This window comes from Culex pipiens, chromosome 2 (assembly GCF_016801865.2).
Source record: "Culex pipiens pallens isolate TS chromosome 2, TS_CPP_V2, whole genome shotgun sequence".
Taxonomy (NCBI): Eukaryota; Metazoa; Arthropoda; class Insecta; order Diptera; family Culicidae; genus Culex; species Culex pipiens.
This window is the reverse complement of record NC_068938.1, coordinates 38049757-38076349: the sequence shown is the minus strand read 5'-3', so window position 1 is coordinate 38076349 and position 26593 is coordinate 38049757. Positions and strand designations below refer to the sequence as shown.

General features: G+C 40.0%; 1 protein-coding gene across 5 annotated transcripts in view; it reads left to right on the top strand.

Moving 5' to 3' along the window:
- Nucleotides 1-26593, top strand: part of LOC120412801 (probable G-protein coupled receptor 158) — a 115710-nt gene that overhangs the window by 50847 nt on the left and 38270 nt on the right. For all 5 annotated transcript variants that reach the window (XM_039573391.2, XM_039573393.2, XM_039573392.2 and 2 more), the window contains 4 exons: nt 5365-6088; nt 18290-18553; nt 21298-21472; nt 21540-21608. In XM_039573391.2, the coding sequence (XP_039429325.1) occupies nt 5415-6088; nt 18290-18553; nt 21298-21472; nt 21540-21608 (1182 nt within the window). In that variant the 5' untranslated portion in view covers nt 5365-5414. The remainder of the gene's footprint in view (nt 1-5364; nt 6089-18289; nt 18554-21297; nt 21473-21539; nt 21609-26593) is intronic.

The following is a 26593-nucleotide window of genomic DNA, read 5'->3' as shown; positions in this document are numbered from 1 at the left end:
TTCTGGTGAGACTGAGAAAATGTTTTCCTACGCCTGCCGGCGTTATGCTTTTATGATGGTCTGTAGTAAGACATTCCGGGAGGTTTTTAGATCCTTCCTCATTAAACTGTCTTTGTTTTCGTAGCTTCTTGATTTTACATAAATTTTAAATTTAAAAAAAAATATATGAGGCAAATGGTTGATGGTGCAGTGGTAAGCGTGATTGCCTCTCTCTCCAGTTGGCCTGGATTGGCAATTTTCGGGACGAGATTTGTCTGATCACGCATTTTTTCATATCGACGTCGTCGTGCTATCTTGTCGCACCCGCCATTTTGACGTTCCGAGAAAAACGCGTTTTAATGTTTGACCTTGAATAAACAAAAACGAGAGCACGCAATGTAAACAATAACAAACACGTTTTGTTTGGCTGACCATTCTGTGCATTGTCCCGAAGTTTGGTTGAAGTTGGTTGTTGGAGTCCCGAGTTATAATTACAAATGTTTACGGTAGTCTAGCTTGTACGTGCGTCAAACGCATCCTGACCTGAAATCCCTTTGGCCTTTTGTCGCACTTACATCAATTTTCAGGGAGTGACAAGATTGAAACTACTTTTATATGAAAAGTGACAAAAAATTTCGGAACTTTTTTGGTTTTCATTGAATGTCTTAGGATTGACATCGAATTTTGGGGATCTGTGAGGGTCAAAACCTGTGGCATTGTGAGATGCACAAATGACGTTCTTAACTCAATTTGGCCCAAAATGCACGTACGACAATTCTGGATTTTTTTTAAAAAAGGACCAATAAACCATATTTTCAGTTTTTGCTTTTAGGGTGTTTTTGTAACCCCTGACTCAAGGCGGTTTCAAAAACACCCAAAAAGCAAAAACTGGGAATTTGGTTTATTGGACCTTTTCAAAAAAAACTCCAGAAGAGGTACCAGAGCAAGCCTGCTTTGGTAGAGTCGCTGGATAACAGTTTGACTCGTAATACAAAGATCCAATCATGGAATGAATGTTTTAAATAGGATTGGTATTATTTTTATCAACAATGAGTTTAAATTTCAATGAACAATGAAGCCTTTAACCGAAATTACACTAAAAAGGTAAAACATAACATCTCAAGTACCATGCGTCTCCATAAAACCATCCCCAGAAATCAACGTAGCACATCAATCTCATTCAATTAGATTCGATCCACCTCCACCAAAACGTGTTTGGCCTCTACCATCCTTCATTAGTACCGAAATCGCAGCCAAGACTAATGAAGCACACATGTCAACATCGTTTTTCCTGCGGGGCCTCACGTCTGTTCTCCGGGGAATCTTCCTCGTCCTCGTGCGTACCACGTGGTATTTCCGCCGACTTTCTTCAAACATCGTAACTTAAAGGTGGAAAATTGTCCCCCAACCAGCTTTCATGACCTGAGAGCGCCCAGAGTTTAAAGAGGGCTGAAACATAATCGTTCAAGGCGAAACATAACCTCCAAAACACGAGAAAGAGAAGGCGAGTGAGATTCTCCAGGGGGTGAACCTCTTTTATCCTTTACCTTTTTCGATTAATGGTACGATGGGACCGTTTAAACTTGTGTGTGTGTGGGTGGATAGGTTAGAGGGAGGGTGGGTTTTTGGTTCACTTTTCGGGGAGAACGTCGAGATGAATTAGGAGGCTCGTTTGTGATGGTGAGCCAAGTGTTATCCGTCGTGTCACGACGTCAATCACGATGCTCTGAAGATGGTGCCTCTCCGGAGGTAGCTCCCGCTATGATGAAGAGCTAGAGCTATTATTGTGTTATGGTTGAACGATATGAGAGGGAGGAGATGTCTTTTCGCTAAGAATAGAGATGAAAGTTTCCGATTACCAAAGCTCCCGTTGTAGATACTCGAGATTGTTTGTTGTGAGATTTCTCAAATATTTCAGTTGGTTCTTTGCCTGTTCTTGAAATATTATAGATCCTAAATTTATAATTTTTTAAATTATTATCTTCAATAAATATGCAAAAACGAAACTATTGGCACTACGCCCCCCGGGGCATGGCCTTCCTCTAACGTGGGATTTGTGCTCCAGCGCCTCTGACGAGACAGGAGAAACCGGGACCGACGTTTTTACTTCACCATTCGATAGAAGCTCAGTGGATAAGGCGGGAATCGAACCCGCGTCTCATAGCATCATCGGGATCGGCAGCCGAAGCCGCTACCCCTGCGCCACGAGACCCACGATAAATAAATACACAATAAATATGCAAACACTGTAAAAAAAGTCTCGTAGCCTATGTTTTTAAAATAATTTCACAAAATTACTCATGGCGAGTGAAACCAGCTGATATAAGTATAAAGTAAAGAGTGGGAAATGGTTCTAAGAAATAAGAGAGTAGCATATTAAAACAGAGTTGATTAATTCTGGCAAAGTCACATAATTTCAAAGAGTTTATTAGCATCTCTCAAAACATCTAATGACTCAAGAGATGGTGCAAAAACGTCAAATAAGATAAAATTTATACTAGTTATTATTAGAATCAGATTTCTTCATTATTTCTTAATGTGATAAAGCTATATATTTCATCTTCAACATTTTTCGAAAATTCCAAATACATCAGCATGACATGAATAATTGACATAAATATCATCTAGTAAGCATAATTATTATGCTCACTAGATGATATTTATGTACTTTTTGGAAGCAAGATCTTTAATTGATGATTCAAGGATTTTTGCCTTCCTCACTGAGGTAAGGCTATAATCCTGCTCTAAACATGAACTTTTTATTAAAAGCTCGAAAACCTACCTTCATGTATACATATCGACTCAGAATCGAAAACTGAACAAATGTCTGTGTGTGTGTATGTGTGTGTGTATGTGTGTGTATGTATGTATGTGACCAAAATTCTCACTGAGTTTTCTCAGCACTGGCTGAACCGATTTTGACCAAACCAGTTGCATTCAACTTGGTTTAGGGTCCCATACATCGCTATTAAATTGTTTGAAGTTTCGATAAGTAGTTCAAAAGTTATGTATAAAAATGTGTTTTCACATATATCCGGATCTCATTTATATGCATGTAAACGATGTCCGGATCCATCATCCAATACATCGTTGGTTAGGCAATTAAAAGACCTTTCCAACGAGTCCACAACATTGAAGATCTGGCAACCCTGTCTCGAGTTATGACTACTTAAGTGATATATTTGTTCTTTTTTGATGCCGGATCTCACTTAAATGTATGTAAACGATGTCCGGATCTATCATCCAACCTATCGTTGGTTAGGCTATTGAAAGACCTTTCCAACGAGTCCACAACATTGAAGATCTGGCAACCCTGTCTCGAGTTATGACCATTTAAGTGATATTTATGTACTTTTTTGATGCCGGATCTCACTTAAATGTATGTAAACGATGCTCGGATCCATCATCCGACCCATCGTTGGTTAGGCAATTGAAAGACCTTTCCAACGAGTCTGCAACATTGAAGATCTGGCAACCCTGTCTCGAGTTATGACCATTTAAGTGATATATTTGTACTTTTTTGATGCCGGATCTCACTTAAATGTATGTAAACGATGTCCGGATCTATCATCCGACCCATCGTTGGTTAGGCAATTGAAAGACCTTTCCAACGAGTCTGCAAAATTGAAGATCTGGCAACCCTGTCTCGAGTTATGACCATTTAAGTGATATATTTGTACTTTTTTGATGCCGGATCTCACTTAAATGTATGTAAACGATGCTCGGATCCATCATCCGACCCATCGTTGGTTAGGCAATTGAAAGACCTTTCCAACGAGTCCACAACATTGAAGATCTGGCAACCCTATCTCGAGTTATGACCATTGAAGTGATATATTTGTACTTTTTTTATGCCGGATCTCACTTAAATGTATGTAAACGATGTTCGGATCCATCATCCAACCCATCGTTGGTTAGGCAATTGAAAGACCTTTCCAACGAGTCTGCAACATTGAAGATCTGGCAACCCTGTCTCGAGTTATGACTACTTAAGTGATATATTTGTTCTTTTTTGATGCCGGATCTCACTTAAATGTATGTAAACGATGTCCGGATCTATCATCCAACCTATCGTTGGTTAGGCTATTGAAAGACCTTTCCAACGAGTCCACAACATTGAAGATCTGGCAACCCTGTCTCGAGTTATGACCATTTAAGTGATATTTATGTACTTTTTTGATGCCGGATCTCACTTAAATGTATGTAAACGATGCTCGGATCCATCATCCGACCCATCGTTGGTTAGGCAATTGAAAGACCTTTCCAACGAGTCTGCAACATTGAAGATCTGGCAACCCTGTCTCGAGTTATGACCATTTAAGTGATATATTTGTACTTTTTTGATGCCGGATCTCACTTAAATGTATGTAAACGATGCTCGGATCCATCATCCGACCCATCGTTGGTTAGGCAATTGAAAGACCTTTCCAACGAGTCCACAACATTGAAGATCTGGCAACCCTATCTCGAGTTATGACCATTTAAGTGATATATTTGTACTTTTTTTATGCCGGATCTCACTTAAATGTATGTAAACGATGTTCGGATCCATCATCCAACCCATCGTTGGTTAGGCAATTGAAAGACCTTTCCAACGAGTCCACAACATTGAAGATCTGGCAACCCTATATCGAGTTATTACCACTTTAGTTATATCTATGTACTTGTTTCTGGACTATGTTTCTGGATCTAAAAAAAATAGTTGAAGTATGTGTCCAAACCGCTCATATTACCCATTGTTGGTAAAAAGTGAGGAAGGCACCAACCACATAGGTGGATTAAAATAGTTTTTAAATAAAAATTGAAATCGAAAGTGGTCAAGAAACAACTTTGCTTCTGTATGATTAAATTTTGATACACATTTTCCCGATAAGGCTGGTACAAATATTTTTAAAAGTTTTTGTCACCCCCCCCTTCAAAATTGGCCCGAAAAATCAGGGGGCAAAAAAAATATTTTTACAATAAACTTCAAAATTTCAATGAAAATTCAAGTGCAACCAGCTGAAATCAAATTAAAATACATTCTCCTGCGTTTAAAATCATTTTTAGCATGTTTGGGTTTGTTAAAAAATCTTAAGATTTTTTGAAAATTTTCGATGCAAAATCTTTTTTTTTGATACAATTTTTGTTTTTGTCAGATCTTAGATTTTTTGAAAACTAATGATTGCAAAACAACTGAACTAGTGTAAAATGCATTTTAAAACACTTTTTTCATTGAAATGTGAAGACTATGGCTTGTTATTTAAATTTTTATATTTTTTTATTTTTTTGCCCCCCCCCCCCCCCTTGACCTTGGCCAGGGCCGAGGGACAAAAACTTTTTTTAAATATTTGCATCGGCCTAATTACCTAACAACATATTCTCTATCTTCGTTTTTTTCCACAGATGCTCAACGTAGCCCTTTCTAGACGCACATCAACCAGCAACAAACGGTGATGGGTCATTCTCGCCGCCATCAACACCATCACCGAGATCATCGCTGTCACTGCTATCGATCCCGGTCAACCCGCTGCCAGCGGCCATGGTTGATCACCGTAGTCCTACTACTGCAGCTAGCATTCCATCTATCATCCGGCCTAGCGCTCGAGCAGCAGCCGCTTCTACCACGTGGCGACCCGTCAGACGCCTCCTCATCCTTAGCCAGCACGTCGCTGCCACCGTGTGAAGCGAAAACGCTCGATGAAATTCCACCGGATCCGTTCTACGATGTGTCGTCCATCACTGTCCAGGCAGCTAAGGCGTTCGCCGACTTCCTGGCCGAGCGTCGGATTGACACCAGCAAGGACGACCGGAAGCTGAGCATCGCCCGGGAGAAGGCAAACGAACTTGCCAGTGGCGTGCTCAAGGAGGACGATGGCCTACTTGCGGTGGCCATTGCCTCCCCGAGGCTGCCCCTGGCCGTCGTTCAGTTCCGGGACAAAATCGACCCCATCCACGCGAACCTGTCCGAGACGAAGATCTTTCTGTCCACGTACTGGCGTGAGCTGGGCGCCGCCTGGAACCAAAGCAACGGCGCCCAGTTCTGGGGCGCCCCCTTCCGGGACTGTGGCCCCCTGTACGGACGGTGGCTGTGGCCGTTCAGCGTAACGGTTGAATCGCAAGGGTACAAGTAAGTATATGCTATGTCTTGAACACCCACCCTCGACTCTCCCAACCGTTAATGTAATTATCGCTAATTGAATTGGAGTCGGTTTCCTTTTTCTACCCTCGATCAAACTCAACCTCAAATACATCGAAAACAACAACGAACAAAGTACCATGAAAGTATTATTTATACATTCGAAGCTCATACCCTTTATTTCGATTATCGCAACTTCAACGCGACTGGAATATCAACTGGTTAGCTGGTTCCGAATACAGGGGTGTCGGGAAAGTTGGCCGACTTATCAAGAAAATCAATTAGTTAGGATTATCCTCGAAGAAAACTTTCCAAAATATATTTACGTTGCCATTATGTTTACCCTTATATGAAAATTTTTCATAAAAAAAAACTCTTACCCCAAAAATCATCACCACTGTTAGTGTCCCAAAACCTGCACAATATTTGCTTATCATTATTCGATGTGCTTCTCGAATTTGGCTCCAAGAAACGATCGCTCTCCTCCTCTTTCTCGAATAAATTAAGCCTTGTCTTCATGATTGGCTATATGTGAAGCACCATCATCAACCAGAGCCACCCATTGAAAGCGTTAACACGTAAACGCATGAATGAGTGTGAGAGGAAAATAGGAGGAAAAGAGTAGAAAATGCCCTTATGTTGAAATTATTTAAAAAGAAAAGAAGATTTGATAATCTAATGCAGTGCGTTATACTGGCAGGTTTTTGTTTCCAATAAATTACAAATTACTATAAAAAAGTACTTGAAAGTTATGAGAAATTAAAAATCAAACGAATAACAATCCTGAACTATTCTCGACTGATTTAATGACATTTCAATTTATTTTTCCCTATTTTGGGCCTAGTACCTATTTTGGGTCTACCAAACCGAATTCAACGAAATTGAGGAATCTGCCACTTGATAAGGATACGTGCAGTCATTATCTTCATTTGGTGGGCAAGAATAATTCACTTTTTCCTCCTAAATTAGAAATAAAGCAAAAAAACGTTACTTAATCCACCTTTTGTTGGTTGGTGCCTTCCTCGCATTCATACACCACACAGCCTCAAAAAAGTGTATAAATAACAATTCTTTTGTCAAAATATCTGAGTCCGGCCTCAAAGAAAGTCAATTTAAAACACTAAAGTACTTATAACTTTTGATAGGGTTGTCAGATCTTCAATCTTTTGGGCTTATTGAAAAGGTCTTTTGATTATCTATCCAACGATGGGTCGCATGATAGATCCGGACAACTTTTTCACCAACATATTTGAGATCCGGCCTCAAAAAAGTATATAATTAACACTTAAGTGCTCATAACTTTTGATAGGGTTGTCAGATCTTCTATCTTTTGAACGCGTTGGAAAGATCTTTCAAATACCGTTCTAACAATATATAGCATGATGGATTTTCTTACAAAAACCACCCTTTTTTACAATATTTCAAACTCTAGCCAAATAGTTTTTTTAGCATAACTTTTGAAGTACTTTTCTAAACTTCATAATATTAACTAGGGTCTTGTGGGACCCCAAGACGGATCGAATGAGACTAAAACGGTCAAAATCGGTTCAGCCAGTCCGGAGATAATCGTGTGCATATTTTTCGGTGCACGGACTCACATCCAGACACACGCACAGACATTTGTTCAGAATTTGATTCTGAGTCGATAGGTATACATGAAGGTGGGTCTACGAGGTTTAATAAAGAAGTTCATTTGTCGAGTGATTTTAAAGCCTTTCCTCATTGAGGTGAGGAAGGCAAAAATAGTACTCTTCACTTTTTTTCATGACAAATCGCTAGTTGCCAATTAGGTCGAAAATTTTCACCGCTTTTGCTTACCGCTTGTTGACACTCAGCGTCACGGCTTTCATCGCTCAGCACACACGGATGAGAGCCATCCCCCGAATCTCCAACCACCGGCAATATGTTTTTATTAGTGGGTTGCACAATCCCGTTGCAGAAACAATCACTAAACCACTGACGAACTGACGTGCCACCAGGAACAAATTTCTCGATCATTTCTGACCGCATTCTTCTTTTTTTTCTTTTTGCTTTTCTCTTCTTGAGTGAATGTCAAATTTCGAGTTTGACACTTAATCACCTGCAGCTGCGAAGAATTCAAGTACAACAAGTAAAAAGGGCTGATAAGGATAAGAATTATAATGTTAGAAAACATCTTAAATCATCATGATCATTGACAATTATTTCATGGCAAATCAATACTTCTAACTACCTTTCATTTATATTTGAAAAATGTGTCAAAAATTGAATTTCGTTATGGATTTTGCAAAAATAAATCAACACAGGAATGATTTCCGCCCTTTCAACATGTTGTTTCAGAAAGCTTCTCAGCAGCAGCAGCTGTGCATCTGTCAAACCATGTGTTTGACAATCGCCGATCGCTGCGAGTGAGTGAGAAGGAAGATGGGAATGTGCGGTCAAATTTGAATCACTGACGAACTGACGTGCCACCAAGAATTCAAATTTGACCGCACATTCCCATCTTCCTTCTCACTCACTCGCAGCGATCGGCGATTGTCAAACACATGGTTTGACAGATGCACAGCTGCTGCTGCTGAGAAGCTTTCTGAAACAACATGTTGAAAGGGCGGAAATCATTCCTGTGTTGATTTATTTTTGCAAAATCCATAACGAAATTCAATTTTTGACACATTTTTCAAATATAAATGAAAGGTAGTTAGAAGTATTGATTTGCCATGAATTAATTGTCAATGATCATGATGATTTAAGATGTTTTCTAACATTATAATTCTTATCCTTATCAGCCCTTTTTACTTGTTGTACTTGAATTCTTCGCAGCTGCAGGTGATTAAGTGTCAAACTCGAAATTTGACATTCACTCAAGAAGAGAAAAGCAAAAAGAAAAAAAAGAAGAATGCGGTCAGAAATGATCGAGAAATTTGTTCCTGGTGGCACGTCAGTTCGTCAGTGTTTGAATTCTTGGTGGCACGTCAGTTCGTCAGTGACTAAACTGCCACCAAATCAATTAAATAACTGATTAAAGTTACATCGTCCATCTCGAAGCGAATGGCTTTATTTATAGTCCATTTGACACTTCTACAAATTGCGGCAGAGTGTGTGTGCGCTTTTCACAAATTACAGTCTTTCTTGCATATTACGGGCTTGTTGTTTGGCTGCGCAACAAATGTTTAATTATATTGTAAAATCTTAAAGAATGATATAAATCGTGTCCAAGCTAATTATGAACGTAATGCAAGTAAAATCAAACATTCTATTGTTGATTTGTGGCTTCAAACATCACAATGATTCAGCATGTTTGTCGACCGAATTTGTGCAGCTGTATTGTACGAGTTGGGGCTGAACCGTACGTCAAAAAAGTTCGCCACGTGCTTCTAGATTTCAACCAATTAGAGTAGGCCAAAAATATACACAAAGAAGGTCGTATGCTAGGAGCAATATCCCCAAAATAGGGACAAAAATGTTTTAGTTTCTCGGGCTTATACAGAAATATTAGGTATTTTCGTCAAAAATGTGATATAGTAAGAGCATAAGTATTAAAAAAACCAACTTATTCATGTAATACAAGCAAGGCTGCCTACAGCAGCCTTTGAGAATACATCAAATTAAAAGTGCTTTCGGTTTAGTAGGCCCAAAATAGGGAAAAATACCTCTGACTTTAAAAAAAATAATTGAGGGGTAAGGAGAAAAACACTTCAAAAAACATTTAGATGGGCCTGTTTTACAAAAACAACATTAAATTTTCAAATGTCTGTATCTCAGAAAACCATATTAAAAAAATTATCATTCGTGAAATTTTCTGTTGTTGTTTCTGTTCTTTTCGAAAAAAAGTTAAAATCAGAACAAATGTTTTGCTGTTACAACTGGATATAAGCTAAACAGAGAATCTATTTTCTTTTGAATTAAATATTTCCAAGTTCCCGACGTTGCCCGTTTCGACTCGGTAACCAACCCGAACAGACGAAAAACGAAACTAAACGAAACTATTGGCACTACGCCCCCCGGGGCATGGCCTTCCTCTAACGTGGGATTTCTGCTCCAGCGCCTCTGACGAGACAGGAGAAACCGGGACCGACGTTTTACTTCACCATCCGATTGAAGCTCAGTGGATAAGGCGGGAATCGAACCCGCGTCTCATAGCATCATCGGGATCGGCAGCCGAAGCCGCTACCCCTGCGCCACGAGACCCCCGAACAGACGATAATAACTTAATTAATACAATTTCAATAACAAATACTGTTTTTTGGATCCTTCTTGAAAAATCCATGTTTGCATAAGAGTTGAATAACAGTTTAAGTTATCATAACAAAATTTGTTAGTGGTCTGATATTGGTTGAAAGCCAACAAAACTGGAGAATAACTTTTTTTGTTATGTAAGAATACCGCGAACTGTTATGGGATGATCAAATTAGTTTTTAACCCTCTACTGCCCAAATTTTTTTTTCAAGATTTTTATTTTTCCCGTGTTCAGGAGGTTATTTTAAGTAACTTTTGTTCTACGAAAAACTTTACTTCTCTTGTTTTTCTCGCTTCATTTTTAGTATTTTAATTTGCATTTAACTTGTAAAGTTTATGTTTGTTTTTGGCCAATTCTACCACCTCCTATCATTACATTTTGCCTATCTAATTTTTTCATGTTTTTTACAGGCATAGGTAGAGGCATAGTCTGGGACACTAAAAAAATTACTGCATACTTATTTTTACTTAAAGTAAAGGAAATTTTAGAAAAAAACACAGTCAAAGTTGACCCCTAAAAAATACATTTTTAAAGCATTGGCAAAGTCACATAAAACAAGTAAAACTTCCAACCCATAAATTTTCTAAAATTTTAAAAGTTCTCCTTTCCAATGTTTTTTGAAGATCAAAAATTGATTTTTGGCCTTTTTTATTAAATCGAAGCCCGTCTCTAGGCGGGGTTGGGTTGCAGAGGATTAAAATGACAAAAAATAATAAAAAAGATTTGTTCGAAGAATAACTAAAAATGTTATTACTCTGTTATTACAATAACAATCCAATAACAAAAAAAATCATAACGACGAATAACAAATCTTGTTATAAATAACATAAAATGTTATTGGCCTGGTATTTTCAAATATCAAAAAATGTTATTCCAAAGTTATTACCGTCTACTCGGGAACTCAGAAAACAATCCAAGCAGCGTTACAAAATTCTCTGTTAACGCACAAATTGACGATTTTATAGAAACACATTTGGACGACACTGTAGTAGAGATTCATGTTCTTTTCTGTTGTATGTTTGTAGTTGTTTTAGTACATGTGCCATAATGTTTTGTAGAGTCTTCCCGGTCTAGGAGCACAGCTAGCTCAGAACCCCAAGAATCTAGACGAATTACTTCTGACCAGACGGTCGACCGGGACAGACACAGCAGAAACAAGATAAGTAAAGTTTACCCGTCCACAAACACTCTGTCTTTTTGAACGCAAAGCGGAATAAAGTCGTCCCTTAACTCTACGCGTATTTTTGACTCACCGAACATCTCAGACACAGGACCACATCCAACGCTTGGAATGTGCGTCAACATTTTTTGGTCCTTCGAGCACCGGATGTGTCGGGATCGTTTTGGTGAAGGGCAGTAGAGTTGCGCGTTGATGGAGTTCCGCGAAGAAAGTCCCGTCCAGAAGATGGCTAGCGTCGCCATTCTATCCGTCCAGTTCTGTTCTGTCCAGTACCGTCCAGTTTCCCAGTCAATTTCCGTCCAAACCTGTTTTATCGTTCAAAATTCCTGTGAGCTGAAATGAAAAACATTGGCTGAAGCAAAACTGTTGTTTGCCAAAGTGAAAACTTCCCAAGTTTCACCGCTTGGAATCCCGTCAGGAGTTCCGCCATTCCTGACCGACGAAACTCCATTGTGTCCAGTAGTCAATTCCGCCATCGTGATATGGCCACTACGCAACAAAATCCCGTGAACTTGACCGCGAACCGAACAAAACCCGTCGAAAACCGTAAAACAATTTCGTTCCATTCACGAGCAAAACAAAACCGTCGAAAAAAAAACTGAAATGTCAGTAGAACTGTCAGTGCGCTACAACTTTCGGAGATTGTGCGAAGAAGGTGTGACTTTTCGGAGAACGAATCTGCAGAAAGTGTTTCGAAAAGTCTGCAAGAAACGATTGGTCGTGAGAAGAAAAGTGTCGTGGAAAATTCGTGATGGAGAAAACGCCATGTTGTGGAGAAGAAAATGGCGTCTTGTGATTTACTGGCCAACCATTTTGGTTCGGCACACGAGTTTCCGCAAATATGAACAATTTTCGGGACAAACTGTGCGCAGAAGTTTGTAGTGCGATTCCTTTCCTGCCACAATTCGAGAAACTACCCTAGTTCCACAGACTTTTGTTCGATCTCGTCAACCTTGCCAGTGTGGACGAACCTTGCTTTCGGAGAGCACTGAGACGGAAAAGTGAGCAAGAAGTGAGAAGTGAGATCAGCAAAACGTAAACATTGGCAGTGAAAAAATATGCAGTTCGGTCGTCGCTGAATTCGTTCGGTCGGTTCGCGAAGGAGGAAAAGTGCCAGTTTTCCGCGAAACTGCAACCGTGCAGTTCGATACCACCGTGTGGGAACGTTTCGGTCCGTGTGTGGTGCTTGGCTGGAGAGAGCCACAAGGAAAAGTGTTTTTGAGGTGCGATCCGCACCATCCGTCGATTGTAGAGCGACCAGATTGAAGAACGGTGCACTTGGTGCATCGCGCGGTCGCAGAAGAATATTCTGTCCGTAGCAGAGTTTGAAGAGGACCGTAAGAAGTGCAGTGTCCGTGAAAACGGCCAGAAGAAAGCTGGTCGTGAAGAAGTCCGTGTTTGCATCATCGGTGTGCCAGCAGTGCACACACAATCACACGGACACCCAGCTGCAGTTTGTGTTCTGCGAGCAGCAGAAAGTGCCAGAGGCGTCACAGGGGTGCGCTTTCCGTGTGCGCATTTGTTGCGAACGAGTGCGGTTTGGATGCAGCTGAGGATCGGTGCCGTATTGCGGTGCAGTATGCAGACCAGAGGCGTCGCGATGGCGCTGATACGTTCAGCAAGAGCAACGGCGAGTTGCTGCAAATCGTTGCAGTTCCGGATCGGCGATCGACACCAGCCAGCTGATCGAGTCAGCGCGCCAAATGCTGACAGGAGGATCCAGCTTAAAGCCTCAGGGGCGGCGCGTTCGTGGTCGGACGGGCCAGAACAGCCCCCCACCACCAACCTGAGTTAAGTATTCTTTTCAATTATTCAGTTGACCAGTTGCTTAGTGCACTTCAACTCTCAGGTTCGGTGTTGCTGGATTTTTCGTCTGCTCAGCGTAGGAGTGCATCGTCCGTTCTTCGAGTTGCACCTGTACCATCGTCATCTGAAGACATAACGGCTGACCCACCGTCCCGGTCAGCACAGCGTTCGAGACCAAGTGTTCGAGGTTCCAGCACTTGGCCTTAGGCGCAGCGCCGCAAGACAGGACGGGTCTTAGCTGCTGCCCCACCGCCATCCTAAGTTAAGTAGATCTTTGTTTTGAAATCAACCAGTCGCTTAGCGCTTTCTACTAAGGTTTGGCGTGGCTGGAACCAACGATTGTGGGCGAACTCTTTCGCCATCGATTCCGTCGTTTACGGGCGGTAACATGGACTGCCATCTGAGACCTCGCAGTCGGACGGACTGCTGGATGTGATTTCCTGTCTCGCGAGTCGGACGGACTCGTGGAACGTTGCTTTTGATCTGCGCTGCCTGCGCAGAAGTGCCAACGAACTCCAACAGTCGGACGGACTGACGGAGTCACCTGTCATCGTGTTGTTGGACGCGACGAGCGTCACCAGAGATTTGGTTCGGTGTTGGGCATCGAACACAACCAGTATCGAGTACGCCGCAGGCCAGTGGGCCTCCCGTACGGCTGACAGACGACGTCGGCCTCCTTGTACCTGTCGTAAGCTTCCTGTTTAGAATCTCCTCCAGGGAAGGAGATGGATTCGTGATCCAGTAGACTTGTCCACCTTGGACAAGATTCCGTTTGGACCACCTTCGTGGAGGTAATGCTGTCGTTTTGGTTCGTCGTTCAGTGGAATTTCCTGTCCGTTTTGGTCCACCATCCGGTGGAATCCCGTTTGATCCACTGTCCGATGAAATTTCCGTTTGGTCCACATCTGTGGAAATCCTGTTTGGTCCACCAGCCGGTGGAAATCCTGCCATTCCTGCATGGCTTGCAGGACGGTTTCTTCCTGGGCGTTCACAGGAGAAACTGCTTAGCGGTTGCTCAACTGGAGCAACAACCTTCACGGTCGTGTGAAGCCGTTCTGATGAGCCTCTGTCCACCCGGACAAGGTTACCGGCCCCGTTCTTTAGCATCAGAACATCCGTCGAACGCATTTGGAACTCACGAACCCCCACCAAGCTTACACAGTCGTTTTGGAAACCAGATTGATCTCTCCCACATTCGTGATCGACCACCAGCGGTCGGTCCCTTGACGTCACCATCCGGTTCGCTCCGCAGGAGTGGACACTTCCGTCGAACCATGCTGCGTGCGCAGCAGCATCGGTTGCCAGGCCGTGATCGGCCACCTTTCTCACTGGGCTCGCGGTGAGGAAGTTTTCGAGTCTGCCCACGCAAGGGGGACTACACTCCACGGACGGTGGAGTGCCGTACGAGCAACAACGACGTCATGGCAAACGGGACACCAGGTCCCACATTCGGTCTACGGTCCGCACGTTGCGCGGACATCTAGTTGAACCGGACACTCCGTTCGGTAACCACCTGTCGGTAGAAGAAGCAGATCAACTCTGGCCAAGAAGCAGTACGAGAAGCAGAAGTCAACCAGTCGATCGGTGGCAACACGCACACCACCAGTACCAGTAGCAGTCGTGCTCGGAGCAGCACAATCGTCAGTCGAAGAAGCCGCGCCAGCGAAGCGAGCTGGGCGACGGCGTATCCAACAACGAGCCGCGACAACGCATGGCGGGCGGCATCCAGTCAGTGAGCGAACGGTTCGCTCTTGCCAACGCTAACGGCAATCGTGGTCACAGCAGCAAAGCACCAGGGGTGGCGCGTTTGTGGTCGGACGGGCCAGAACTGCCCCCCACCACCGCTCAAAGTTAAGTAGCCTTGAAATTTACAGTTTGAACAGTAACTTAGCGGTCTCCCTTGAAACAGGTTGCTGTCGACGCTCGATTTGGCCATCTGTTGGTCACCAACTCCAAGAAGACATCGTCAACGGTCGCAGTTCCAGTCTGCGAAGTCCTGCCAGTAGCAGCCATCTACACCTGACTTTCCAAGAAGAAGAAAAAGAAGAATCTAGTCGAAGAACACAGAAAGAACCTTGTGATAGAAACTGTGATATTAGATTTAGTAGTAAGGGCTGTAGGATACTTTTTGAAAGCCTACCGTCGTCTTTCAAGGCGGGCGGTATGTTAACGCACAAATTGACGATTTTATAGAAACACATTTGGACGACACTGTAGTAGAGATTCATGTTCTTTTCTGTTGTATGTTTGTAGTTGTTTTAGTACATGTGCCATAATGTTTTGTAGAGTCTTCCCGGTCTAGGAGCACAGCTAGCTCAGAACCCCAAGAATCTAGACGAATTACTTCTGACCAGACGGTCGACCGGGACAGACACAGCAGAAACAAGATAAGTAAAAGTTTACCCGTCCACAAACACTCTGTCTTTTTTTAACGCAAAGCGGAATAAAGTCGTCCTTTAACTCTACGCGTATTTTTGACTCACCGAACATCTCAGACACAGGACCACATCCAACGCTTGGAATGTGCGTCAACATTCTCAGATGGGAATGAAGCTCTTTCTATTCAGTAACGAAAGCAGTACTGGTTTGCTACAATATTTCACCTTAGGGCTAGGATGGAAGAGCAGAAAGGCTAAAATCTAACAATCGTCCATGAAGTCTGGGTGGGTGGTTAATGGTGGGAGAGGGTGGATGGTGGCGTTAGACCCTCACAATAATAACATTGGTTCTGCCAGTCAGAACGTTCATTCGTTCGTTTGCAAGAGCTGTTTATTATGCCGTCTTGGCTACGTCTGCAAGCGTAAAATTAAGCGAAATAATATTTGTCTTCATTAAATGGCTCATCTTTGAGGGAAGAGTACTATTTTGTGTGTGAAGGAAGGGGGAGGTTTAGAATCATAAGTAACAACCACGTAATGCGATTAAACGCAGCAGCAAGTTTGGGCAATGGAAGGTGGAATGATGAGGGAGGTGGAGTGCTTTCTTTACTGGAGTCAGTACATAAACATCGGTGCAAGCCAGCTGTAGTGACGCCTGTTGAAATTGGGTGCGTTCTGTCGTGAATCTTTTCTATTCGTTTAGGTAGAGATTCTTTTCAAAAAAATATATGTACCTAAATATAAACAATTTTTAAATACGAAAATAAAAAATAGTGGCCAAATGCCTTTTGGTTACAAATTTGTTTTAAAATTCTGATAATTAACATACAACTAATTATGTTTATTAATGTCTTTACATGAACAGCATATTGTAAGAGATTTTTATGGAAGTTCTAATACTAAATTATCTTCTTTGATCATAAAAATACATACGCATTAGGTTAAGAGCACATAAAAAGCAATTAATACTTGTAGCCCTAGTTCAAAAAAAGCATAGTATATTATAAGAAGTTGTAAAAGGACTTTCTAAAAACAATACAATCCACTCGAAAAAAATATCCTTTTAGCGCACTTGCTTTGTAAAGTATTTTAAAGGCAACATTTAATTTACACTGAAACATTTACCGATCACAAAAGGTCCCGCCAACCCATTTCACCCAGATTCAACCAGCAGCACACAGCCCCTAAGAGCCACTTCATGAATCAATTTCGCAATCAAAGCACCTGCCACTTTGCACGAAACACCACGTCGTCTGTACACCGGCGGTGTTGCATGAATGGAAAAACATTTTTCTACGTTTTATTTTTTGCTTCGCCTGCGCGCTTTTTTTTTTGCAAAGCCGTCAACGCGGAAAATATGCTCGTCCAAATAACTCGCCAACTCGCCAGCTTCTGCAGCGTAAAAGGAAGCACCTTGGCGAAAGGTGGGTGTATTTATTAAATTTTCCAATCCTGCACGTCCTGTACCAGCCCTGTACAAAGCTCAACCCAGTATTTCGCGTGGTGTGCACCGACCACCGACCGACCGGATCAGACCATGCCAGGGCGTCGGAGTGAATTAATAAAAATATTTAATAAATGAGTCCCTTTGCTCGACGGTGGCCATTCTTTTCCATTCATTGTGGTTGCGAACTTTATGCCGCACAGTGTTCAGATCTCTGTTTGTGTGCATTTTTGTTTTCACGTGGCCCTTTGTTATCCGGGGATCCTTTCTCTGGTGGGCGACCAGCGCACCGGAGCTTGAGGCCACATAATTTTGTTGATTCCATATTTACTTGGTAGGACGGGCGGAAAATGTCGGGCCGAGCGAGATCTGAGCAAAAGAGATTGCGGTTGAATTAAATTTTGGTTGGCTTATGAAATGAAACAAATTTGGGATTTTATCAAGTCAAGCCACCATCCACCCTCCCCCACCATTAACCACCCACTCAGACTTCAAGGACGATTGTTAGATTTTAGCCTTTCTGCTTCTGCCACCCTAGCCCTAAGGTGAAATATTGTTTTGCACTATGAAAAAGTATAAATTTGAAAAGTTGAATCATTCATTTCAAGTTGTACAATCGAGTTTAAACTACTAAAAATACATAGATTATATAACTTTTACTTTTTATATTTTTGTCAAACCATCCATAAACCCCAAACAAAATAAAATGGTTTAAAAAATCAATATCATTTTTTTTTGTAATGAAGGTGAATGTAATTCATGGTATCAACGCCATGGTATCACTGATATTATCAAATCGTCAAAACAACGGACTTTACAACTTCAAGAGTAAATTTCATTCCACTTCAGTTCACCACCAGATTTGCTCTCCCACCCGTAAACCTTATAAAATTAAATAAGATTTTCTATTTTCTCGCACGTCCCACCATCTAACTTAATAATTTAGCAGGGTAAAGCTTCTTGTTCTGACTATGTTAAATTCCGATAATTTATGTCGTGAATCTTTCAACTATAGCAAATATTGTTCTAAACTGCAACTTTCACCAATTCCATAGCTAAATTTCATATAAACAAAAAAAGTAGGATGCCTCCCCATTAAATATTATAATTTAGCTTATTTCTCCTAACCTCACGCCCTTCTCCTTCTCATCTTCTTCTCCCTTCCCAGGATCGTGGCGTCGGCGTTCATCGCGGCCGACGTGGACCAATGCAACGACGCGCTGGAAGCCATCTTCGGCCGGCGACATTCCTGCGACCGGGAGTCCACCTTCTGTCTGATGTCGGACCCGGACGAGGGCAGTGGCGGGCTGGACGGCGGAGCCAGCAGCCGGGGGAAGTACACCTGCGTGTGCCGCGACGGGTACTACATCCCGAACGAGTCCTTCCAGGGCTTCACCTCGGACAAGAACGACGCAAATGTGACGAACTTTAGGTGAGAGTTGTTCGTTCCAATTAAACTTTGTGGGGACAAAGTTTTTAGTATGAATGTGTTTGCTATACATTTTATAGCACTTTATTATTATAAAGTTTTTTTTTCTATTTATGAAATTAAATGATCCTTTTGTCTGGTCTAATATAAAAAAAACATCTCTTAATAATAAAAAAAAACATAAGACAAAAATTCAACCACAAATTGAAAAAAATGTCGTTGAAACTAATCAATCATGTCACCATATGTTTAACAATCCTTGTGAGTTCCCTCAATTTCCGATCAATTCCATCTCAGACATAACTCGTTAACCCTCTGCAACCAAAACTAAAATGAGCTGATTTGGTCGAGGAAGTAAAGAGATATCGTGGTGACCGATTTTTGAACCATTAATCTTTAAATTGTCTTATTAGGGTGGAATCGAAAATTGATATTTTCTGCCATACTTTTTTCAGATTGCTTTTAGGTATTAACTTTTCGTCATGGTCTATGGCACGGGTATGAATCTTCGAGCAATTTCAATATGGCGACTTGTAGCAGAAGGAAGTGAGGCATTTTCGCTATTTCTCACTGTTCTGTGTTCTGCGTGCACGTCCGCAAACATCGACCTCACACATACTAACACAAAGCGCCACCAAGAGAGCTATCTAAGCCCGATCTCACACACACTAGCACACCATTTGTTTTGCTGGCCGGTACAAAATTTAACCTCACTTTTTTGCGTGTACGTACACGCAATACATGCGCACGTAGATAACTCTAGAGGCAAAAGGTGATTACGAATATTTTTGGCACTTTCGTTAAAAATATGCGGTTTTGCAAAAACAAATAACAAAACCAACTTTTAAGTGTAGTTCGACTGTCAAACTTGTAATTCGTTGCTGATTTGTTCGAAAATTTGTTAAAAATAAAAAGTTTTTTTGCAGCACCCCTTTTGGACGGACATTTCTGTTGTCACCTTCTTGTTCCTTGGATTGGCCATGGATAATTTCACAGTGTAATAAACAGGGCAGCTACCACCACGTGGCGCCACTGTTTCGAATGAGAAAATGATGCAGGTTTTTCAGACGAGTTTCAATCCCGTGTCTCATGGTCTGGTCATGGTCTGAGAAATTTCATAAAATTAATAAGACTTCTTAAAATCAATTAAATTTGCAACAAATTTAACATTTTTGCTCTATTTGCTCATTTATAATCGAGTTAGGCCACAATTAACTCAAAATGATAACTAATTCAGCATAAAATTTGATTCAATTTCAGAGCACTTTTTATTGTGTACTTGTTATTGTTGTTATTCTGTGAAACAAATGTAAAAATATTAACCCTGTGATGCTCATTTTTTCTACATTCTTTAATATATCTCTTGTTCAAAAGGTCGTTATGATGAGCAACCTTTGTTTTACAAAAATAAAACAATCGTGTTTTTTTTCTTTTCTTCATATAAATTGTAAAAAAATGCATAGAAATATTGTCTGGGACATTACAAATATAACAACAATTTGTTTTTTAAAATAATTGTTAAAGTAAGTGAAAAAAACTCATCCAAAATTGACCCCAGAAAAAAATTATTTTTACAAAAACAAAGTCACACACAAGGCAATCTTTCAACCAAAAATAATCTTATATTTTACCTGATTTTCATTCCAATGCCTTTCAAAGATCTTTTTCAATTGAATTTTGGTGAATGTCTAGATTGAAGCCCGTTTTGATCTGAAGTTGGGTTGTAGAGTGTAAACCCTCTTAAATCAAAAAGAATTTTAAAAAAATATTGAAAAAAATAATGAAAATTTTGATACAAAAACTATTACACAATTCTTTACACATTTTAACAGTTGTGGTATTGTCAAAACTATACAAAATAATACAAAATGAGGTACAAAATTTATTTAAAGTTTTTGTCTTGGTTTTGTAAGGAATATTACACACCGAAAGCCCATCAGTATGGGAAATCTTCTTGACTGAAATGTCAAGCTCATAATAAGAGTTAATTAATGAGCAATTCTCTGAGATTTCAGTCATTCGTTTCTTTTTGTATTTTTTAATCCGATTGCAATTTTGTTGATGCATTCGGTATGCTCAAAGAAGCCAGTTTGCATCATTAGTTTGTCCATATACTTTTCCATACAAATTTGGCAGCTGCCCATACAAAAATTATACATGAAAATTCAAAAATCTCAATCTTTTGAAGGAATTTTTTGATCGATTTGGTGTCTTCGGCAAAGTTGTAGGTATGGATATGGACTACACTGAAAAAAATGATACACGGTAAAAAATTGGTGATTTTTTATTTTACTTTTCGTCACTAAATTTTGATTTGCAAAAAAACACTACTTTTATTTTTTTAATTTTCTGATATGATTTAGGGGACATCAAATGCCAACTTTTCAGAAATTTCCAGAACGGGCAAAAATCTTTGACCAATTTATAAATTTTTGAATCAATACTGATTTTTTCATTAAATCGAAATATTGGTCGCAAATGAAGTTGAAAAATTTTTGCGACCAATTTTTCGATTTTTCGAAAAAATCAGTATTGATTCAAAAATTCATAACTCAAACTGCTAAATTTGCATGGAAAATTATATGGACAAACTAATGGTTAACATTGCCTCTCCATTTACGCTCAATATGAATCTCGTAGGTTTCATAATGATCTTTTAGAACGGTCCAGTGAAATAATTTTTTCTTAAATGATTCCTAAATCAGTTATCACTTAAACTCATATTTTTTTCCTGCTTTTCCTTACAGCTGCATTCCATGCCCGAGCGCGTGCGAGTGCAATTCGGCCGGCAGCTGCGAACGCCCGGACGAGGACTTCAGCACGGAAACGCTGATGAAGGCCACCATTGGTGCTATTTTGGGAGCGTGTATGCTTTGTTGTTTAGTGTTAGCGTTAATTGTGTTCCGTCAACGAAAGTGCAAGGTGCGTGTGGTGCAAACATGCACAAACTCGTTCTAATTTTAATTTTTTATTTTTCTTTTTTTTTCAGACAATTGCAACGGGGATGTGGACCATTTTAGAGACAATTTTATTCGGGATATTACTTTTGTATCTAGCGGTGAGTAACAGCGAAATCTTCAAAAATTTCCGGCAAAATTAATCCTTATACAGAGCAAATCGCTGCTGACGTCAACCGTGACTAACGCAATTACCAGGACAGAAAGCAGGACCAGGTCGTAAAATATCGCACTTGGTTTTATTGTAGGGGGCTGTTAAAAAATAACCTTTATTTTATCCGTGGCAGACAAACCCGTCTCAGTGTCAGCAGAGGCTACGCGCGAGAACACTTGAACAGGATGTGGGCAAATTAACTTTACAAATTTATACTGCCGACCTGCTGTGACCTGGGTGTTTTAATTCGGGCTCGGCTTGGGAAATAAAGCTGATGTGCCATTTTTGTTTTGAAAGTCAGGTCTGTCTTTTAAAACTGAATTTGACTCAAATATGCGACAACAAATATTACAACAACTGTTTGTGGAACCAAAGATTAACTTTAAACTTAAAATTAAAATTAAATAAAAAAGAAAAGGTTCGGAACAAAAAAAACAAATCAACATATTTTAATTGAAGCTCACACCCTGACACAAACCAATATTGAAACACCACAATGATACTTTAGATGCTTTTTACAGTTATATTTTTATCCTTCATCATCAGAATCCATCGCACTCTTATCGATTCGTTATAGTTTTTCAATTTTGGTGCAACCTCTCCAATTAAAATTGTTGCCAGTTCAACTAGCCATTCGGTTGCAACGATGAACCGAAGCAGAGAAATTCAGAGGAAATAAAAAAACAAACCGCCTGCAGCATATTTATGTTGCCCACTCAACAGGTTTTCCTCTGCTACCCCTCCAATCCCATCATTTTCCTGAATGGTGCTATTCAGAAGAGATGTAGCATTGGAAAATATTAAATTGAGTCACTCTTAAAATATCACTTTTAGCTGTAACAAAATGTTATCAGATGATTAGAATTTTTCAAAACCTTTGAAAATCTGCCACAAAAATGCTACGTCATTTATAGATTACACGCAATAGGAAACCCCAGCTGGTATCTTTTTCCATGTCCAGGCAAAATGAAGCACACAAAAAACACCGAAAGCAGGAAAACAAAAAGCCACTGGCGAAGCATTTTCAATCAGAAAGTTTTCGTTTATCATTAAAGTTTGCCGCTGGTTGCCGGGGAGAGGAAAAACATCCTGCCAATTCCACAGTTGGAGGGACGGTGGCCAGAATGGATATCGATTTCGGTGATTTTTGTATCTCTGAGGAAATGAGAGATAAATTGGGTACTTCACTTTTAGAAAAAGGGATAAAGTTTTGTCTGGAGATGGAACATAATTGAAAAATTGCTTCGATTTTAAATTTGGTCATCAGAGGGTGTTCCCTAAATCTTGAAAGCATGAAAAATTCAAAATAATAATTTCAAATCTTTCAAAAGATCCACTAAACTAAAGTATGTCTGTCGACAATAAAATAAAATGCCTTTAAATGGTTTTTGAAACAGCTTCAAACGGTCCATCAAAAACATATGTTTATATGGAATGGTTGAAAAAGCATAAGTTTGAGTTGAGATTGAGGTTAGAACAAGTTTTAATTGGATCACGGTTCTGAACAGTGTCCTCCAGAAGTTTGTTTGAAACTGGTTACCGATGTCCAGAGTTATAATTTAAAAATAAACAATCGTGCGTGCAAGAGTGACACAACAACCTCTGATGAAATCCTTTCGGCAACTTATCGCAAATGCAGGTTGTGGCAAAACAGCAACACCAGATCGGAACTACATTACATAAAATAAATCTCAACATTGCATGAAGCTTGGTATTCTTGGAAGTAGAAATTACAACAAGTTTTTCAAATGTTGCTTCTTATGTGTTCCCTATGTTATGTTTATATTTTTAATTCCCAAAAATACACTAAACATTAGCCTGTCCCATTTTGAGGTCATGTCGAGAAATTTCAGGTGCTCACTTCTTAAATGATAGATTATGATGTTAGGAACAATGTTTTCTTAGACAAGAAAAAATAATAAAATACTTTCTCGCACCCCCTAGTCGATTTACTGAAAAAAGTCACTTTTTTGAACAAATTTCCTTAAATCGCTTGGAATCAATACAAAAACTGTTTCGATCAGGTGTGTATTGTCTTCAAACGATAGTCTGTCCATAGATTAAGATGCACTATCAATATTGGACCAAAATTTAAGTTTTTGGACTCTCCCAGGCGGATTTGTGTCGAAAAAATCGCATTTTTTAGAAACTTTTTTCAGAAATGTTCATTTAATTTAGGGTAGCCTATTTTTCCCAGTGAAACCAATGCATGCAGCTTGTAGGAAATTTCATGGCGAACATTTTTTTCTCTGAGAAAATCCAATTTCGACACTCCAGAGCCGAGATATTTGAGTTTTAGTGAGGAAAAAAGTGCCAATTTTCAAAATTTCTCAGAATTCAAAAGCAAGGCCTACTAATTACACGATGTAGCAAGCATATGTCTCAAAGGTCAGGGTATGCTTTATATAGTAATTTTGGCCGCTGAATTCGAATCTGAAATCAAATTTCGTGTAAAAAGTGATGTTTTGGAGCTACACCCTTTTGGAAAGTTATTTGCGTGTTTAAGAGGCACTTTTTGTAAATATTGCTCGGTTTGTTCTAGAGGTCGTATCGAGGTGCTCCGATTTGGATGAAACTTTCAGCGTTTGTTTGTCTATACATGAGATGAACTCATGCCAAATATGAGCCGTCTATCACAAAGGGAAGTGGGGTAAAACGGGCATTGAAGTTTGAGGTCCAAAAAACATAAAAAATCTTAAAATTGCTCGCATTTTAGTAAAACTTTATGAATTCCAACTCTCTTAGATGCATTCGAAATGTCTTTTGAAGCACTTCAAAATGAGCTATAGACATCCAGGATTGGTTTAACCAGCACCTCGATACGACCTCCAGAACAAACCGAGCAATATTTACAAAAACTGCCTCTTAAACACGCAAATAATATTCCAAAAGGGTGTAGCTCCAAAACATCACTTTTTACACGAAATTTGATTTCAGATTCGAATTCAGCGGCCAAAATTACTATATAAAGCATACCCTGACCTTTGAGACATATGCTTGCTACATCGTGTAATTAGTAGGCCTTGCTTTTGAATACTGAGAAATTTTGAAAATTGGCACTTTTTTCCTCACTAAAACTCAAATATCTCGGCTCTGGAGTGTTGAAATTGGATTTTCTCAGAGAAAAAAATGTTCGCCATGAAATTTCCTACAAGCTGCATGCATTGGTTTCACTGGGAAAAATAGGCTACCCTAAATTAAATGAACATTTCTGAAAAAAGTTTCTAAAAAATGCGATTTTTTCGACACAAATCCGCCTGGGAGAGTCCAAAAACTTAAATTTTGGTCCAATATTGATAGTGCATCTTAATCTATGGACAAAAACCTATCGTTTGAAGATAATACACACCTGATCGAAACAGTTTTTGGATTGATTCCAAGCGATTTAAGAAAATTTATTCAAAAAAGTGACTTTTTTCAGTAAATCGACTAGGGGGTGCGAGAAAGTATTTTATTATTTTTTCTTGTCTAAGAAAACATTGTTCCTAACATCATAATCTATCATTTAAGAAGTGAGCACCTGAAATTTCTCGACATGACCTCAAAATGGGACAGGCTACTAAACATGCATCATTTGTAACGCGAAACGATAAACAAACCATAAATCAAATCGCTTCAACGACATTCCGTGATCCGAAACCACCGTTCCTAAAATCACCCCTCTCTGATAATTAGATGATTGGACTGGGGAGGGCCATGAATTAATCCAAATGGGATTTCCATCAAATGCTTTTCGTTGCTGTTGTTGTCCTCTAAGTCGTCGAGCATTCGTGCCAATAATGCGTATAAATGGTCGCCATAAATCGTTCCTGCATGTTGAGCTGTTTATGACGAGGAGGCAACTTTGGACCGGAAAAAGCCGGTTTTATGGCTATCGAAGAACTGCTGAACGATGCGACACTGCCTGTTGAAGGGCATCAGGGAAAATGGTTTTTATGATGTTCTTGTGTACATAAAATTAAGTGTTTTCACTAAGACGATTTCAATGTCTTGTGAAATGTTATGGCCCAAGAGACAAATGCTGAATCGATGCGTCTCTTGAACAAACTTAATTTCAAGAAGAAGAAAAAAGACCGCAGTAAGTTGATTCAACATTTTCATCAAGATGATCAAACCCGAGTGCGTGCTACCGTATAACCAAACATCAATATTTGCCTTGAATCAATCAATAGCATCATTAAATTACATCCATCGAACTCTCAACCTATCTCTATCTCTCTCTGAAGAGGACGAAGACGACACCCAGGTTCAATTCCAAACAGGATAACTGGTTTGCGTACCTATAGATGTGTGTGTGGAGTTCATTCATGGGAGCAAATTGGCTCATCCATCGTCCCACACAAACTTTGCACACCTGTTTGGTCACTTGTGCTGATTGTGATTTCAAGAAATCCACTCAAGCTCAACCCACAAAGACTGGCACAGCGTGGAACCGGGTTGTGTGAAGCATCCAGGTGGGACAGCTAGGCAGCAGTGGCCAACTGGAAATTTAAGTTTCAACATTAAAATCAAAATTCAATCAAAGTTTTAAACAATTAAAATTAAGAATGACAAATTTTAAATGCAGCTTTCATCAATTTTCCATTTTCAAAAACAAGCTGCTCGCAGTTTACTTTATTCTTCAATGGTGTGTGAATACGGACGGATGTAATATAACCTCAATTTAGTCAGTTGATGTTTACATTAGGAACGAGCAAGATAGACTCTTTGTTTTCTCTTCGACATTGACCCAATGACATTGTTCTGCTAGATTTGGTTGCCGAAGTCTCGAGTTATAATTACAAATGTTAACGGTAGTCGGACTAGTAAGTATGTCAAACACGTTCTGACCTGAAATCCCTTTGGCCAGTTGTCGCACTTACATCAATTTCCAGGGTGTGTCAAGATTGCACGACAAGATTGAAACTTTTTTCAAATGAAAAGTGACGACAA